Here is an 18,766-nt window from a genome sequence, read left to right as displayed (position 1 = left end):
GTTTCCTTTTGATTGTACCTTTGTTTGTAAAATAAGATGGAAATGAATGAGTGTGCAGCGGAAATTAAGATGAACACAAACTTTGTATACAATCAAACGAGAGTAATACTTTTAATCAAACATCTTTACACATAGAACCGAATGATTGAATTTATTTCAAACACGATTACAATGATGATGTATGAATGCAAACTCCCCCTCAGCCCGAGCTCAGTAGTTTGTTCGTGCAAAGAAGACGAATGGTGTGAAGAGCTAATAGAACAGTACAAAGTACTGTACTATTTATAAGCACTTGCAATCTACTGAGCATCTTTAGCTGACGTCACCATGAAAGTGACATCTAACCTCCTAACAAACTCTAACCTCTGATCTATATAGACACTGCTTGTGTTAACTACTGCTATTACATTCTATTACATAACAGACTATAGAACAACTGCTGCAGCCTTCTACTGCTGTGAACCCAGCAGCACTTGTCCGGATCAGCAGTGCTTGAATCAAGGCAGTAGATTGAATCAGCAGGACTTGAGTCTTCATCAGATCTTTAATTGAGCAGCAGTTATTGGTCAGCAGTTAGTAAGATCAGCAGATAGGAGGTCATCAGTTGTTGTAATCACTTTCAAAGGGAGAGATATGCATATCAGCATCTGCTTATTCTGAATCCACTGAGCTGACCCAGTTTTGGCTTTACATTATCTGTTCCTCTGATAGGGTTCAATCCAAACAATCTCCCCCTGGAACAAATAATGCCAAAACTCTTCATTATTGTGGATATTTTATTGCCTCATCAACAGCTCCCTTATCTGGCCTTTAAATTGCAATTCAAAGCTAAGGGAATCTATATCTTCATCATCCCTGCTAAGTGGAAGATCAAGGAGATCCTGCAAATCTTCAAGACTCAGGCCAAGAGCTTGTTCCCTTGATATTATCTTCATTTCTCCACCAGACCTGAGCAAAGTCAATATGCGGGTCTGTTTGTCAGTTGCCCACTTTTGTATTTTTGAGCCTGGTGGGTTTCTTGGGAGATGCTTATTTGCAGAAGTATTTGGAGAGGCTGGCCGGTTCATCACTGGCTGAGCAGTGGGAGCATAATTTTCTTGTTCAAGTTCTTCTTTCAACGTTCTTAACAGACCTTCTTTTACAACAGCATTGCCAGTAAGAATATCTTGAACTGTTTCAGCACCTAGCCGGCTTTGACTCCTTCTTTTGTAAAAGGCAGTACCAGCTGGAGCAGTGGATCTCCTGATTTGCAGCTTTGATGGTCCTTTTGAAACCGCTGCTTCAGGGTAGTCAGGTTTTTGAGGGATTTTAGGATCTTTCTTCCTTAATTCCTCCAGCCTTCTGTAGGTTGACCTGACCAAATCTTCCTTCCATCTAGCTACTTGTCTTTTGGTGCCAAATTCAGCAACAACCAATTCTTCTTTCATTCTTTTCAGTTCCAACTGCTTTTCAGGTACATTCTTTTTGAACTTTGCCCAATCAGGAAGAGTGTGAGTGACTTTCCTTTTTATCATAACTTGAATTCTGGCTGATTCAGCTTCAAGCTCTGAGATAGTCCACTCTTTGTACATGTTTCTCTCTCCTTTGTATTTCTTGTAAAACATGATGCTTTCAATGTAGTCTTTCTTCAGAGTTTCAGCTGCTCTTTCAGAAATTTGTTGACTAACATTCTTTGCAAAACGTTCCAGGGAATTGACTTGTGTAAGCAGATATTGGTAGTATCTTGAAACTTCTTTGTTAGATTTCCCTTGTGAGTTTCTTTGTGAGATATCCTCTGCTTGTTTGGCCTTTATTTTCAAATATTCATCAATATTTTTGGGCCATGGATATCCTTTGATTGAGGGCAAACTCCTTTTGGCAGGGTCATCCTCAGTATAGAAGGATTTTATCTCTTTTCTGACAGCTTCTAGTTCAAGAGGAAATTGAACACCTGTAGGAGGTAAAGGTTTGTGCATAGGAACAGAAGAAAGTGGAACTGGTTTTGGTATATTGACAAGGGCTAAAGGTTTTGAAGATGTTTGGGATGGTGAAGTGACATCATCTTTAGGAGTTAGCCTCCTCCTCTTTTTTTTGAGGAGGGACTGATGATGTTTTGGATGGAAAGGTGGTTGTAGTAGCAGTGGTTTGTGATAGACTAACAGCTGTTGAAACAACTGGTGTTCCAACCACTGTTGTCTTTACAACAGATGTTTTAACATCTGCTGTCTTCTGCCTTTTGACAGGAGGTGATTGTGATTTTGGTGATGATGGTGGTAAAGCAGTAGATGAAGTGTGTGTTGAGGTGGTGTGTGTTGAAGTGGTGTGTGTTGAAGTGGGAGCAGATGTTGAAACTACTGAGGTACCAACAGCAGTTGATACAACAGAGGTTACAATACTAGTTTTGGGAGGTGGTTTTTGAACAGACTTTGAACGCCTGACCAGAATGGATTTGGGTAGCCTTACTTTTCTAGTAGGCTTCTTCTTTTCATCAAAAAGATTTTCATCATCTCTTGACCCTGAAGTACCCTGATCCGGATAATCCACCTTGACTTTCTTTTTGGCCTCTCTATCCCTTTTTACACAAGCAAGTGCTTCTGCAAGTGCATTTGTAGTCTCATCAATCTTCTTACTACCATCTGGCAAGGGGATCTGCTTGGTCATATTTGAATTTTCTGGTGCAAGGTAAAGACCATCAGTTATTCCCTTTCTTCTCCATTCTTGAATTTTCTCCCCCTTTTTGGCATTATCTTCAGGGAGGTGATCAATGAAAAATACAGGTGGAGGAGCAGTGCCAGTGGTGTGCAGGATCTGAGTTTTGAGAGCCTTTAGATCAGCCTGAGTGTCTTTGAACCTAGACTCCATAGCATTTCTCAGCTGTTGAACATGTTTTTCATGTTGCTGATCTGCCAGTTGTGCCTGATGATGGAGATAAGGTTGAAAGAGATTCCAGAGCTCATTTGTAGCAGGTGCTTGTTGTAGAGCAGGTGCTTGAGGTGGAACAACAGTGGATTGTACCTTTTGTACCTGTAACAACTGCTGGAGCATATTTTTGAGCTCTGCAATAGAGTTATCAAGTTTTTCAACACGATCCGTCAATTTCTGGTACTTTAAATCATCACCCAATTTAATGGGATCATCTGATTTCCCACTAACAGTGGTTTTATCAGTGGCAGATGTAGGGAATTTATTCCAAACACTTACCACTGATGCCCCTTTTTCTTGGTACTGGGGTCTTCTTCCTTCAACACTTGACAACCTTTTGATGATGCCAGTTGGATATATAAATCCACTGGTGGTTGGCGGAGGTGCTATGTAAGGAATTGCCTCCAAGGAAGTCTTATTAATGAAACCACTGCCCAACTGTAAACCTGTAGGTTCAAAAGTTGTAGTGGCTGCTTCACTTGGATTACCACAAAGAGTTACTTGTAACTCGATGGGTGTAACCTCCTCAGGTTTTGTTGGTGGGTTAGCAATGGATGATACAGCAGGCCCAGTCATTTGTTGAGGTATATTCTCATTGACAGGTGATTGAGAAGGACTGGATAGTGCCTGGTTCAAGTCAATTGCATCCAACAGTAGTTGTGTTTTTGGGGGAATTGAGGATGTGATGGTGGGTTTAGAAGGCGGAATTGCTCCGGGCATTGAGCTGTGGATGATGGAGACAAGTGTATCCAGAGCATCATGATGTGGTGGCCCTTTGTGTACAACCTGTCCTTTTTGTGAAGAAGCAGGAGGAGTTATGGTTATAGGTTGAGATATTTGTACCAACTGCTGTAAGGAAGAAGCAGCAGTGGTTGCTAGTGACATTTGTGTTGTCACAGGCATTAACTCTGGTATCTCATCTGCCATTGCCTTTTTGATTGGTTTGGAGGGTTTTTGATTTTTCTTTTTGGATGGCCTTTTTGGTGTGGTAGGTGTGGGTTTCAAAACAGTTGTTCTGCTGCTTTGATCACCTAGAGATGTAGGCTCAGCAGCAGATACCTGAGGAGCAGTGGTAGCTGCTAAAGTCTGCTCAGGTACCCCTGCTTGTGTTTTGCAAGGTGCTAACATACGTGAAAACGTTTCAGATGTTAGACAGTTTATTGCAGTTATTTCACCTTGGTTTATTAGAGGCAAATCATCCTTACTGAATTTCTTTTGAAAATAATAGCTTAAAAACATTGGAAACAGCAAAAATGATTTACTTTCAACATTATTAACCAAATCTTTAAAGATTTCCCGAGAATAGTTATAATTTTCTTCTTGAAGAATCGCATATCCCAGATTTTGAATCTTTATAGGGATCTCATTGAAAGAAGTGGTTTTGTTTGAAACACATACTAGGAGGGTATGAAATAAAAATCTTGTTGCAGGAGGAAAATAACCCTTTTCTAATGTCAGTTTCGTCATCATTGTGGCTTCATACCCTCTTTCAATGAAGTCAATGTGCAACTCGTTTTTGGTGAAGGAAGTTTTACCTGCCTGGTCATCGAGTTGAAAGACTTCGGAGATGGATTGTGGTGTAATGTGAACAGCTTTACCCTTTATGGAAGATTTCATTTTAGTTGCAATGTCTCCTTGTTTTTCAAGGGTTGCATTCTTCCAAAACTCCCTTTGGGTTGCCAAGTAGATGGGTGCGTCAGCGGTAAGCAAAGTTTTGTACTTTGATTTTGCCAAGATGGTGATAATGGAATCGAAAACATCTGTGGTTCCTGGTTTTGTGAGAAGACCCAGGAGATTGTGAGATTTTTTGAATGGAATGTCAGTGATGATTGCCTTTTGAGAGGCTGTTTTCGAGGATTTTGATGTGGGTTTTGCAGATGACTTCGATTTTGTCATTTTTGAAACGATTTATCGAAGAAATTTTGTGGGAGATGGAAAGAAAAACTGCTTTGAGAAGAGAATTTTTGTGAATTCAATTCGACAGTAAAACCCTGTTTGGATGGTGAGTGGGGAGTTTTATAGGAGAAAGAGTGAATGCTGACGTGGCAGCCGTTACAAAAAGTCTGACTGCTATGTACTGCCCACGTGACAACCACTGGTGAAAATGAAGGACAGTACTTTTGGTGAAAGCAACGGATGAAAGCAGTGGAAAGGGGGCAGTAGATGATTTTTACTATCAGTAGATAGCATATCAGTGGATAAGACACTGCTTTTGAACAACAGTGGTTATCAAGGAATGAGAGAATAGAGGTTGCCTTTCAGCAATGGGCAGACTTCTTGATGTAGAGCAGACTTTTGAACAATCAGTGGTTATGGCAGACTTTTAAGGATTTTAATGAAATTTTCATTTTTAAGCTATTTTTAAGGATGGATTTTTGATTTTCTGAAAACATTTTGTTGCTTTTATTCATAGAAAACAAGATGTTGCTTGTTATTCCATGTTCAGCATCCCAATCCTAGAGACCAGACTTTCAAAAGTGGTTGTATCAAGTGCTTTTGTGAGCACATCTGCCAGCTGGTCTTTAGTTGGGACATGATGCAGAGAAATCAAACCTTTTTCATAGCAATCCCTCACAAAGTGATTTCTGATGTCGATGTGTTTGGTGGTAGAATGGGAAACTGGATTTTTGATGATATTTTCTGCTGCCTGGCTATCCAGCATAAGTGGTGTCTTTAAGGCAGTGATACCAAAATCCAGTAACTGATTTTGAAGCCACAGGAGTTGGGCTGTACAGCTTGCAGCAGCAATGTATTCAGCCTCAGCAGTGGATGTTGAAAATGCTGCTTGCTTTTTGCTTTGCCAAGAAACTAAGCAATCACCTAGAAACTGGCACCCTCCTGAAGTGGTCTTCCTTGTTGTGTGGCAACTAGCAAAGTCACTGTCTGAGAAACCTGAAAGCTTGATATTCCCATTAGCTGGATACCAGATACCAAGTGTGGGAGCACCTTTTATGTATCTGAGAATCCTTTTTACAGCAATGAGATTAGATTTTTTGGGAGCTGATTGACTTCTTGCACAGACACATGTTGCAAACATGATGTCTGGTCTAGATGCAGTTAGGTACAGTAAAGACCCAATCATGCTTCTATAAAGTGTTTGGTCAATCAGCTCATCCTTTTCATCAGACATGACCAGCTTATTTGTGGCCATGGGTGTGCTGCATGGTTTACAATCATTCATATCAAATTTGGTTAAAAGTTCTTTAGCATATTTGCTTTGATGAATGAAAGTTCCATTTTGCATTTGTTGTACTTGGAGACCAAGAAAGCATTGCAGCTCACCCATTGCACTCATTTCAAACTCAGCTGTCATGAGTTCTCTAAACTCTTCACACATTTTGGTACATGTGCTTCCAAAAATAATGTCATCCACATAAATTTGGACAATCATTAAATCTTTCCCTCTCCATTTAAGAAACAGTGTTTTATCAATGGTACCTCTTTTGAAACCATTTGAGAGTAGAAAGTTGGAAAGAGTTTCATACCAGGCCCTTGGTGCTTGTTTCAGGCCATACAAGGCTTTGTTTAGCCTGTAGACATGATCAGGATAAAATGGATCCTCAAAGCCTGGAGGTTGACATACATATACCTCTTCTTGCAATGTACCATAGAGGAAAGCACTTTTGATATCCATCTGAAACACCTTCATGTTGTGGTTGACAGCAAAGGCCAGGAACAGTCTGATAGCTTCCAATCTTGCAACAGGGGCGAATGTTTCATCATAATCAATCCCCTCTTCCTGTCTGTAACCTTGAACCACAAGCCTAGCTTTGTTCTTGACAACATTGCCCCTTTCATCTGTTTTGTTCTTGAAGACCCACTTTGTGCCAATGGGACTGACCTCTTTTGGCAGTGGTACAAGCTCCCATACTTGTTGTCTCTTGAACTGTTGGAGCTCCTCTTGCATGGCTTCTACCCAGCTGTTGTCTTTCAGTGCCTCTTGGTACTTGACTGGCCGATGGAGTGATAGAAAACCAGCAAAAAGACAAATGTTTTGGGTTTGGCTTCTTGTGAGCACCCCTTCATTGATGTTGCCAATGATTTGATCAGGTGGATGTGATCTCAAGAAGATTAAATCTCCTTGATATGGTATGATGGCATTTGTTGGTGAAGGCTGCAAATGTGTATCATCTGAGCTAACCACTGCTGGTGACTTTGATGACCCAGCAGTGGCTTCAAAAGGTGGTGGAATGGGTGGTAATGGAGTGGACCACTGCTGACTTTTATCCATTGTTTGAGGACTTTTGTCAGCAGTAGTTGAGGATATGGAAGCAGTGGTGGATGGGCTACTTTGATCAACAACTGTTGATGTAGCAGTGGTTGAGCTTTGACAGTTGTTTTGAACAACTGATGCTTTCCCTTTTGTGGCAGACCTTTGAGGGATGATGATTTCATACCCATAGTCTGGTGTTGTATCCTCTGATGGACCTGCACTGTTAGTCTTGACTGCAGTATTTTCAAAAGTGAATTTTTCAAGATCAAATAGTTCAGCAGGATTTGCTGGGATTTTCATTGATGAAAGTTCATTGAACTTTACATCCAAAGTCTCCTCCACTACCTTGGTCCGTGCATTGAACACTTTGTAGGCCTTGGCAGTGGTTGAGTATCCCAGAAAATAACCACAATCAATTTTGGCTGCAAATTTTGAAATGGAATCTTTTAAGTTCAAAATAAAGCATGGGCAGCCAAATACCTTGAAGTATGAGATCAGTGGTTTGATTTTATACAGAATTTCATAGGCAGTCTTTTTGTGGCTGGGGTTGATTAAAACTCTGTTCTGGACATAGCAAGCAGTGTTTACTGCCTCTGCCAAGAAAGTTAATGGCAAACCTGAATCTGCAAGCATGGTTCTGGCAGCCTCAATCAAAGTTCTGTTCTTTCTTTCAACAACCCCATTTTTCTCTGGTGTTCTAGGGATGCTGTACTGCCTTACAAACCCTTTCTTCACACAGAAGGCATCCAACTCCCTATTTTTAAATTCTGTGCCATTGTCACTCCTAAAGCTTTTCACTGGAAGATCAAATTGCTTTTCAACCTGTGTCACAAAGTCTTGCAAAATGCCTGCAGTTTCATCTTTAGAGTGCAAAAAGAAAGTCCATGTAAACCTAGAAAAGTCATCAACTTTAACTAAACAATATCTTTTCTTTTTGAGGCTCATGACTTGAACTGGGCCAAACAAATCCATGTGCAGCATTTGCAAGCACTGGGTTGTTTTGGACTCCTCAATGGACTTGTAGGAACTTTTATGCTGTTTTCCTTTTAAACAGGAAATGCAATGTTCAGGACATGAAAACAAGTTTTGTGGCAGGCCTCTCACCAAACCATTTTTTGAAATTTCTGTTATTGTCTTAAGATTTGTGTGTCCCAGTCTTTTGTGCCAAAGTTCTGTCTCTTTGTTAGAGGCAGCTGAGAACAGTCAGGCATCAGCTCTGGGACACTCTTTAGACATGTCAACAACATAAACATTGCCACTTCTTTGAGCAACAAGTTTTGTTTGACCATTTTTAATTATTGCTTCAATCTTTTTGACCATTTCTGGTCCAACAATCCTACAACAGTCTTTTGTGAAGAATGACCCAAACCCTTTGTCACTCATTTGAGACACACTCAGAAGGTTGAATTTTAGATTGTCTATTAGATTGACATTTTCAAATTTTACATTGCCAGATTGCACTGTTCCAGACCCCAGAACTTTCCCTTTACTATTATTTCCAAAGGATATATCACCCCCACCATGGATTTTAAAGTCTTTGAGGAGGGCTTTACATCCTGTCATGTGCCTGGAGCCTCCACTATCTACATACCATAGACTATCAAAGCATGCAGAAGCTCCCTGCACATGAAGTAAAAGGATTAGTTCATTAAGGACTCCAAAGCCAACAGGGCTTTGGATGGGGTCTCAACAGTGTCTGGTATGGATGCAGTGTGATGGGCAGTGGTTAAGTCAGGGGTTTGGACAGTTTTAGTACTGTTTTTTGCTAACCACTGTTGGGGGTCTTGCCCAATCAACTGCTGGTAACCGAAAGGATGCCTATTCACTCTGGGTTTAGAGGGCTTTTTGTAGACCTCATAAACGTGTGGAATCCTTTGGTAAGACTGTTTTTCCTTGCCCTTTCTGAATTGATTGGCAGGAGGTGCATCAGTAACCTGAACATTTCTTTTGACAGATGTTTGGTTCAGCTGTTTTGTGACAGCTGTTTGAACTGGCACAAACAGTGGTTGTTTCTTTGTGAACTTGACAGATGGTGAAGATGCTGATGAACTTAAGGATGTTTTAGCCATGTACTCATTCTTCTTTTCATTGAAGTTTTTGAGGTACACACATGCCTGAGTTTTATGGTTTGTTTTACCACAAACACTGCAACTTTCAGCTGAAGTAGTGACACTTGTTTTGGTTAAGTCATAAGCTTTTAGATGGAAACAATCTTTTGTTAGATGGTTCCTCTTCTCACAGAATTCACAAAAGAAGTTATCAATTTTCTCTTTCTTCTTCCTCTTTTCAGACTCCTTTATAGCAGAGGTTTTGACCACTGCTCGAATATCCTTAAGAGGAATGACTTTAGCTTTTGGAGCCTTAACACCATCAGTTGATGTAAAGTCCATTGGCTTGAAATTTTCAAGGATATCACACTCATCAGACCATCTTGGTTTAAATTGATGATTTTCAATCTCCTCAAATGCAGAGGGACCCACTGGTCTGTCAAGTGTGATTTTGTTACCAAGTTTGTCAGTGATTTTCACTTCTTGGCCATCCTTGTTTGTTGGGATGAACTCAGTAGTTTCATCAGTGGTTGAAACAGATTTTCCAAAAGCAGTGTTTTCATCATCATGTTTTCTATAACCAACCCCAAATTTTACATTGCTTTTTATCTGTTTCTCAAGCATAACCTCATACCCTTTGCATGATTCCACCCATTTTTCACAAGTGATCTGGGTGGATTCTAACTCCTTTTTGCAAACTTGGTATTTTTCTACCATAGTTTGGAGTTGGGTTTTAGTTATGCTTTGCTCTTCTTACAAACTGCTAATCTCTTTTTCCTTTTCAGTCAACTTGTTTTTAAGTTCTTTTAAAGATCTTTCAAATTTGACTTCATCAGTTAAGATTTTGTTCCTAAGGTTTTCATTCACCTCTTTGATGTTAGCAAAAGCAATAATGCAATTGTCAGAACATAGTTTTTCTAGAACGTGAGGTGATACCTTGGTAGCAGCCATCATTGCACAATCACATTTAGGATTCTCTTCCTCATCAGCTCGCTCTTCTTTCTTGTCTTCTTCAGACCATAGATCTATCATTGGTTCAATCAGGGCACCTGAACTTTCTCCCAGCAGTATTTCTTCAGTCACAGCAGTAACCACTGCTTCAGTCACCTCTTCCACTGTTTCAACCTTCAGCTGTTCCTCCTCATATTCTACCCCCTCCTGTATTAACTCTAATGCCATCAAACAAAATTCATTGTGAGAAGAATCATTTGAAGCATATAGTGCAAAATTTTCATCATTAAGATTTTCAGGCATACTGCTCCAGTCAACAAACTCTTGACTAAAGAAACTTTGTTGTTCAGGTTGTGTAACTACTGGAGCAGTAGTTTGAGGTGCAGATTGCACTTGTGCCTGGGGAGCAGGGGTTTGAACAAATTGGATTTGTGGAGCAGCTGTTTGGACATAATGCACTGGCATAGGAGCAACATCATAGTGAGCAGTGTTCACATGTGCTGCTGGGGCATATTGGGCATAGTGCACAGTGTTTTGAGTTTGAGGTCTAGGATTTGAACTAGGGTGAGTAACTATGGGACCAGTTGTTTGACTCCTACATTCCCTAGCAAAGTGTCCCAACCAGTTACACTTGTAACACTTGATTTTCGATTTATCCAACCCAACCCTTAGGTTCCCATGAAGACCTGGAAATTTTCTCCCAGTTCTCTTATAAAACTTGCTAGTTCTAACACATAGCAAGGCCAGTTGGTGTAGGATGTCCATTTCTTCTAGGTCAGTGGGGTCGAAATGCTGTAAATCATTGAGTTCAAAGCTTAAATTGTCTGACATCTGGTTTTCATTTGCAGTGAATGCATAACCTGTAGAGTGAGGATCAGGGTTGTTGAAGTTTGCACCAGCAGTTATGTCAATGAAGTGATCATAACCCTGATCCTTACCACTACCACCAGATTCTTCTTGACCCAGAAGAGCAGTGTTACCGAATGAATAATCATCAACGGTTTTCCCTGACTCTTGTAACTTCCTTTTCTGGTTCAACTCCCTCTCAAAGGTCAGGAGTCGACCATGGAGTTGGGTCAAGGTCAGATCCTTGAACTCAGGTGCAGTTCTGGTGACAATAGCTATTGTGTCCCATTTTTCTGGCAGTGATCTGAGGAACCTGCTATTTTGAGTCGAGTTTGAAAACGTGACCTTAACAAGCCTCAGTTCACTGATGAGACAACTGAAACGCTCAAATTGTTGAGTCAGTGATTCACCTTTAACATGACAAAATGTTTCATACTGTTGGTTCAGGATTTCCCTATTGTTTTCTATGACCTCTTCGGTACCTCCAAACTGTTCCTTAAGTGCGTCCCACAACTCTTTGGCACTGTTACAATGTAACAGTCCAGCATATATTTCGTTGGGGAGCGCTGATGCAACAATACTAAATGCTTTAGCATCTAGTTCAAATTTTTGATAATCCGTTTCAGTATAATTTTCAACAGGTTTAGGAACAAATTTTTTAGCATCTTCAGCGCTTGGCACTGTAGGAACATGAGGACCAAAGATAACAGACTTCCAACAATCTGTGCTTTGTTGAGCAAGGATGTGACCCATCCTCCTCTGCCAGATGTTGTACTCATTTCTTTTTAGCATAGGTGGTTTAAAAAGCGAGCCAATGTTGTTTTTATCGTCCTGAGATTGTGACGTCATTCTTGTTGTTTTACAGGTACTGAAAAATCAACTATAATGGTGATTAATCCTTACTCTGTTTTTCAACGACGAACAAACGATCAGTATCAACTGTTTTGAGCTGAACTATTTACGTCAAAATGATTGTTAAATCAAATTTGACTGTTCTAGCTCTGATACCAATTGTTCGATCTGAGTTTCCTTTTGATTGTACTTTTGTTTGTAAAATAAGATGGAAATGAATAAGTGTGCAGCGGAAATTAAAATGAACACAAACTTTGTATACAATCAAATGAGAGTAATACTTTTAATCAAACATCTTTACACATAGAACCGAATGATTGAATTTATTTCAAACACGATTACAATGATGATGTATGAATGCAAACTCCCCCTCAGCCCGAGCTCAGTAGTTTTTTCGTGCAAAGAAGACGAATGATGTGAAGAGCTAATAGAACAGTACAAAGTACTGTACTATTTATAAGCACTTGCAATCTACTGAGCATCTTTAGCTGACGTCACCATGAAAGTGACATCTAACCTCCTAACAAACACTAACCTCTGATCTATACAGACACTGCTTGTGTTAACTACTGCTATTACATTCTATTACATAACAGACTATAGAACAACTGTTGCAGCCTTCTACTGCTGTGAACCCAGCAGCACTTGTCCGGATCAGCAGTGCTTGACTCAAGGCAGTAGATTGAATCAGCAGGACTTGAGTCTTCATCAGATCTTTAATTGAGGAGCAGTTATTGGTCAGCAGTTAGTAAGATCCGCAGATAGGAGGTCATCAGTTGTTGTAATCACTTTCAAGGGGAGGGATATGCATATCAGCATCTGCTTATTCTGAATCCACTGAGCTGACCCAGTTTTGGCTTTACATTATCTGTTCCTCTGATAGGGTTCAATCCTAACAGAGGGATTGCGGTTGATAATGAGGTACTTAGAACCAACCTTACAATTAGAGAATTCTTTTGTACAAAATTCAAGATAGACAGAATCGGTTTTCATTGTTACTTAATGCGAAAAAACTATTTCAGTAGTTTTTGGTTGATGGATACACGATAATAGAATCTGCCAGGTTGAATTACATAAGGTCACAACAACCTAAACTTAGAACGCAAAGTCTTAAGAACTTGAATGCTACTGTTGAAAGTGGAGAGAATAATGCCTCAAGTTGTGGTAAACCTATACTTTTACCTTCATCATTTACTGGTGGTTCCAGATATATGATGCAAAAGTACTTGGATGTTATGGCAATTTGCAAGTCTGTTGGATATCCCAATTTATTCATAACGGTGACTTGTAATCCAAACTGGCCTGAGATTTACAGGTGTTTGCACGACAAAGCTCTTAATGTTGAAGACAGACCGAATATTATCTCTAGATTATTCAAGTGTAAATTGGATCATCTTATAAAAGATTTCAAGAAAGATAAATTCTTTGGTGATATACAAGCAGGTACCCTTTAGTTATATTTTTTTTACTTTGAACATCTAATTATATTTATCTAACAACTCACTGTTGAAAAATTTCAGTTATGTATACAGTGGAATTTCAGAAGCGTGGACTCCCACATGCTCACATATGTTTGTTCTTGGGTGCTGAAAGCAAATTTCCAAATGCATCTGATATTGATCGTGTTATTAGAGCTGAGATACCAGATAAAGAAAGAGATCCTGAATTATATGAGCTTGTCAAGCAATTTATTATTCATGGACCATGTTGTACAGACAACCCACTTTGTCCATGTATGGTTCAGCAAAAATGTTCTAAAAAGTTTCCCAAAAAATATGTAGATGAGACTTGTGTTGATTCTGAAGGATATCCTGTCTATCGTCGTCGTCAAACAAGTAATACATTAGTAAAGAATGGTGTGGCACTTGATAATAGATTTGTAGTTCCTTACAATGCTCTCCTGCTCAGAAAGTATCAGTGCCACGTTAACATTGAATGGTGCAACCAGTCAGGTTCTATCAAATATTTGTTTAAATATATTAATAAGGGGCCTGATAGAGTCACGGCTTCTGTTTTTCAAGCCAATAGCACCAACAATGATACGGAACAGAATATGTAGCTGTAGATGAGATAAAAGCATACCTTGATTGTAGATATATCTCTGCTTGTGAAGCTGCTTGGAGAATATTCAGGTATGATATACATTATAGATATCCAGCTGTTGAAGTATTACCATTTCATTGTGAAGAGGGTCAGAGTATTATGTATAACAATCATGATAATTTGTGTGATATTGTTACTGATCCAACTGTGAAAATGACAATGTTCACAGAGTGGATGAATTGTAACAAAGTCGATGAATTTGCTAGGACATTGAGGTATGTTCAGTTTCTGGGATATTATGTATAGAAACCTAAAAATCGCAAATGGAATCGAAGAAAGCATCCGTATGGATCAATTGGGAGGATACATTATGTCTCACCATCACTTGGTGATTGTTATTACCTAAGGATTTTACTGAAACATATTAAGGGACAAACCTGTTTTGAAGATATAAAAACAGTTGATGGACAAGTTTTTGAAACATTTAAAGATGCATGTTTTGCACGGGGACTGTTGGATGATGATAAGGAATATGTTCATGCTGTCAAAGAAGCTAACATATGGTCAACCGGAGATTTCTTGAGGACTTTTTTTGTAATGTTGTTGCTGTCAAATTTGATATCTCGTCATGGTGTTTTTTGGTCGGAAACGAAGTCCCTATTATGTGAAGACATTCTGTATCAGCAACGAAAGATAACTGGTATTGTAGGTAATGTGATTATTTTATTAAAGTTATATACAACTACATTAAAATTATGCAATAGCTCTGTTATTGGGAAAAAAACTAATACTTTTTTCAACATTTGTTTTAGATTTGGATCTTCAACAAGAAGAACTTGAAAATATCTGTCCATCTGAAAATGAAAAGTTGCTACTTGCCAATGGAAGTACAGTGAGAAATTTTGATGATATGCCAAGTGTTCCAGACAATTATATTTCATCGTCGAACAATCGATTGATAATGAAAGAACTATCGTATGATAGACTAGCTCTTCAAAGGGAACATGATGTTATGTAAAGTGTTTAATTGCCGAACAGGAAAGGATATATAAAATTGTTATGGAAGCGATTGAAAAAGGTGATGGAGGTGTGTTTTTTGTATATGGTTATGGTGGAACTGGAAAGACGTTTCTTTGGAAGACATTCTCAGTTGCATTACGATCAAAAGGTGAAGTTGTATTGAATGTTGCATCCAATGGAATTGCTTCACTTTTGCTTGCTGGATGGTGGTAGAACTACTCATTCAAGGTTTGTAATTCCAATCAACATTAATGAGAATTTAATATGTTCGATAGAGCCTAATACTGAGTTAGGTGATTTAATTAAAAGAGCAACTTTGATTATTCGGGATGAAGCACCTATGACTCACAAGCATTGTTTCGAGGCTCTTGATAGAACAATGAGAGACATATCACGTTCCAGTCAACCGAACATGGAATCCAAGCCTTTTGGGGGAAAGGTCATTCTATTTGGTGGTGATTTTAGACAAATTCTTCCGGTCATCCCCAAAGGTACTAGAACAATGATAGTCAATGCTTCTTTGAATTCTTCTTATATATGGCGATACTGTCAAGTACTAAAGCTAACTGAGAATATGAGATTAAGAGTTGGTTGTCAGAAAGCATATTTGAATGAAATAAAGGAATTTGGAGAATGGATTTTAAAGCTTGGTGATGGGCTGCTTGGTGAAGAAAATGATGGTGAGATAGATATTGAAATACCAGATGATTTACTTATTCATGACCAAGTCAATCCTATTTTTTCTCTCATTTCATTTACATATCCGGACATGAATAAGTTTTTGTGGGATTTAACGTATTTCCAACAAAGAGCGATTCTTGCTCCAACTAATGAAGTAGTGGATTCGATAAATAAAGAGTTGTTAGAGAGTCTGCCTGGTGAAGAAAAGGTTTATTTTAGTTCAAATAGTTTATGCCAATCTGAGGAAGAATCGGAGCTTAATATGGCATTGTTTCCTCCTGATGTGTTAAACAACCTTCGTTTATCTGGTTTACCTAACCATAAACTAGTACTGAAACTTGGTGCTCCAGTGATGTTACTCAAAAACATTGATCAGGCAAATGGATTGTGTAACGGTACACGTTTACAAGTCACGAAGCTCGGAAAAGTTGTGATTGAAGCAAAAAATTATCACAGGGACTAATATAGGTCATCATACTTTGATTTCAAAACTGAAGATGACACCTTCTGATAAAAGAATACCAGTGAAGATTTCTCGAAGACAATTCCCACTTTCACTGTGTTTTGCTATGACAATAAATAAAAGTCAAGGACAATCATTGGAGCGTGTTGGTTTGTATCTTCCACGTCCAGTGTTTAGTCATGGCTAGCTCTATGTTGCTGTATCTAGGGTAAAAAGTAGGAAGGGGTTGAAAGTTTTGATTTGTGATAAAGAGAAACGAGTCTGTATAACCACTACTAATGTGGTTTACAAAGAAGTTTTACAAAATCTATGATGATACTAAACATCTGTCAACCAGACAACGTCTGTTGGGTATAATGGAGGAACTGTTGTTAGGAAATGTTTGTTGGAAAGAAATACAACTTTTTGAAAGCATCTGATACTTGCTCTGCATTAAGCCTATCCTGAGAACACATGCTGCGAAAAATGTTTATATCTGGTGTTGTAGTAACAAGTTTACAGGTCTCATTTTTAATGAGAGTACTAAATTCTTTGTTAATAACATTATTCTCTTAACATCTGTTTACTAACCTTTGTAATTTCTGTTGACTGACCTTTTTAACATGGGTTGACTAACATCTGATACTTACTATCTATCCATCTGGCAAGCTCTGTTAGAGATAATGGATGACAGTTTTTAGGAAAGTCCGTTGGAAAGCAATAGAGATTTTTAACAGTTAATAGACAACAGTGGTTTGGTTATCAACATAATGGAATTCCTGTTGAATAAACCTATTGATCATTAGTTTATATCAATTTTGTAAGAAACCTATTGACAACAGTGGTTTGGTTATCAACATTATATCAACATAATGGTTATCAACATATATCAATTCCTGTTGAAAGTCTGTTGGAAAGCAATAGAGATTTTTAACAGCTAATTATTTTTTTACTTTCTGTCAATATTTGTTATGCATGGTTTTCTAAGAAACGACCCGTGTTTGCACACGGGTCTTACCACTAGTACTAATAAAAGAGTCTACATAATGCCACATGGCATTCTCATACTAATAAAAGAGTCTACATAATGCCGTCTGGCATTATTCTCTCTTTTAATTTACTAATAATATTATTATTAATTTAATTAATACAAAACTATGAAAAATTCCTTAACAACTTAATAATAATAAATGTTTTATTGTCTACTTAGATATTGATCATTTACTTTTGAGTTATCTAAAATATATAATTAGTTATTAGTAACAATGATACTTATAATAAACAATTTCAAATAATGTTAATGTGACAACACCTTCTTATTTTTTAAAAGGATTTTTCTACTATATGTTTAAAACATCTATTAAATAAATTATTATTTTGTATTATAATAATAAAAATGGTAAAGAATAGGTTAGTCCGATACTTGAAAACCGGTTTACTTCCATGCTTTAAAAACACTTTTAATGTTATTAGACTCGTGTAATACACGGGTTTAAGGATAGAATATCTTCATAGTAAATTTGATGCAAGTCTATACTCACCGGATGACATAAATGGAGTTATATTGATCGAAAGAATAGTTTATGTAATGGAACTCTACTACAGGTCCTATCACTGGGTGATCATGTTATTGAGACACTCATATTATCTGGAAGTAATACTGGCACTCGAATGTTTATCCCTAGATTTCGTTTAATACTGCCAAACAAAAGGATACATATTGAAAAGAAGACGATTCCTCTCGACCTATGTTTTGCAATGACGATAAATAAAAGTACAAGACAATATTTATGTAAAGTTGGTTTATTTCTAAAAGAATCGGTTTTTACGCATGACCAACTCGTGCGTCATCTATGGTATAAAAAATTCACTTATATAAATTTATAAGATAACATAAAATTAAATAAGTTATAACTTTATATCCTTAAACTCATATAGTACACGGGTCTAATAATCTAGTTACTAAATAAAACAAACAAAAAATTAAACAGAATGTAAAAAGAACCTAAAGCTCCAAGTCCTAGCACTCCAATAAAACGTGTTGTTATTAAAATTATAAATTAATAAAAGAGCAACAATAAATTAGAGGTTTTACCTAGTTATATATATACTTATCAAAATTAAATTAATAAAAAAGAAACAAAAAGTAGCAGAATGTAAAAGAACCATTGAAAACATAAGAGAAAAATGTCTGGATAGTCTCTGTGTTTTGTCCATTTTTCACCTTTAGTCCCTAACTTTCTAAAATTACTGCTATAGTTCCAAACTTTTGCAATTTCGTTCCCGGATAGTCCCTAGCGTGGATGAGGGTTAGTTTTTGGTGCTAAGTGGGTTTGAAATAACAAGATTGCCCTTAGTATCAATAAATATAACTAAAACTCTCAACCAATTATAATACTAAAAAAAATAGTGAGCCCCACCTTATCTTATTGTCACACCCCGATATTTTCACATATTACTGGTGGGCCCGACGGGGAGTATCGTGACGTATTTGACATCGTCATAGTCAATTATACACAGTTTAAATGCATAGCGGAAGTCTTGGAGGTAAAATATTATTACAAACCGAAATGCAAAGTATAATAAATATTATACAAACGGATGTAAGAGGATCCACATGCGGATCTAAAACAGAAATATAAAATATTGTTCAACAGACTTTAAGCGTTCAGAACTTGCAAGATTCTTTACTAACGGCCAGAGCTCCCAGCCAATTACGTACAGTACCTATCACTTAATCTTTTTGAAAAATACGTCAGTTTACACTGG

The 18,766-nt window shown here is 37.9% G+C and overlaps 1 protein-coding gene across 1 annotated transcript; it reads left to right on the top strand.

Annotated features, from left to right (window-relative positions):
* The first annotated feature begins 15,214 nt into the window (after positions 1–15,214).
* On the top strand, positions 15,215–16,018 carry LOC118487530. Its single transcript, XM_035984458.1, has one exon. The coding sequence runs from the start codon at positions 15,215–15,217 to the stop codon at positions 16,016–16,018; it is 804 nt and encodes a 267-aa protein (XP_035840351.1).
* The last annotated feature ends 2,748 nt before the right edge of the window (positions 16,019–18,766 follow it).

This window comes from Helianthus annuus, chromosome 15 (genome assembly GCF_002127325.2).
Source record: "Helianthus annuus cultivar XRQ/B chromosome 15, HanXRQr2.0-SUNRISE, whole genome shotgun sequence".
Classification (NCBI taxonomy): Eukaryota; Viridiplantae; Streptophyta; class Magnoliopsida; order Asterales; family Asteraceae; genus Helianthus; species Helianthus annuus.
Note: the sequence above shows the minus strand (reverse complement) of the source record. Positions and strands in the feature narration are given on the sequence as shown.

Excerpts from the sequence above, each read along its gene's own strand:
- LOC118487530 (XM_035984458.1), top strand. The coding sequence starts at position 15,215 with ATGACTCACAAGCATTGTTTCGAGGCTCTTGATAGAACAATGAGAGAC.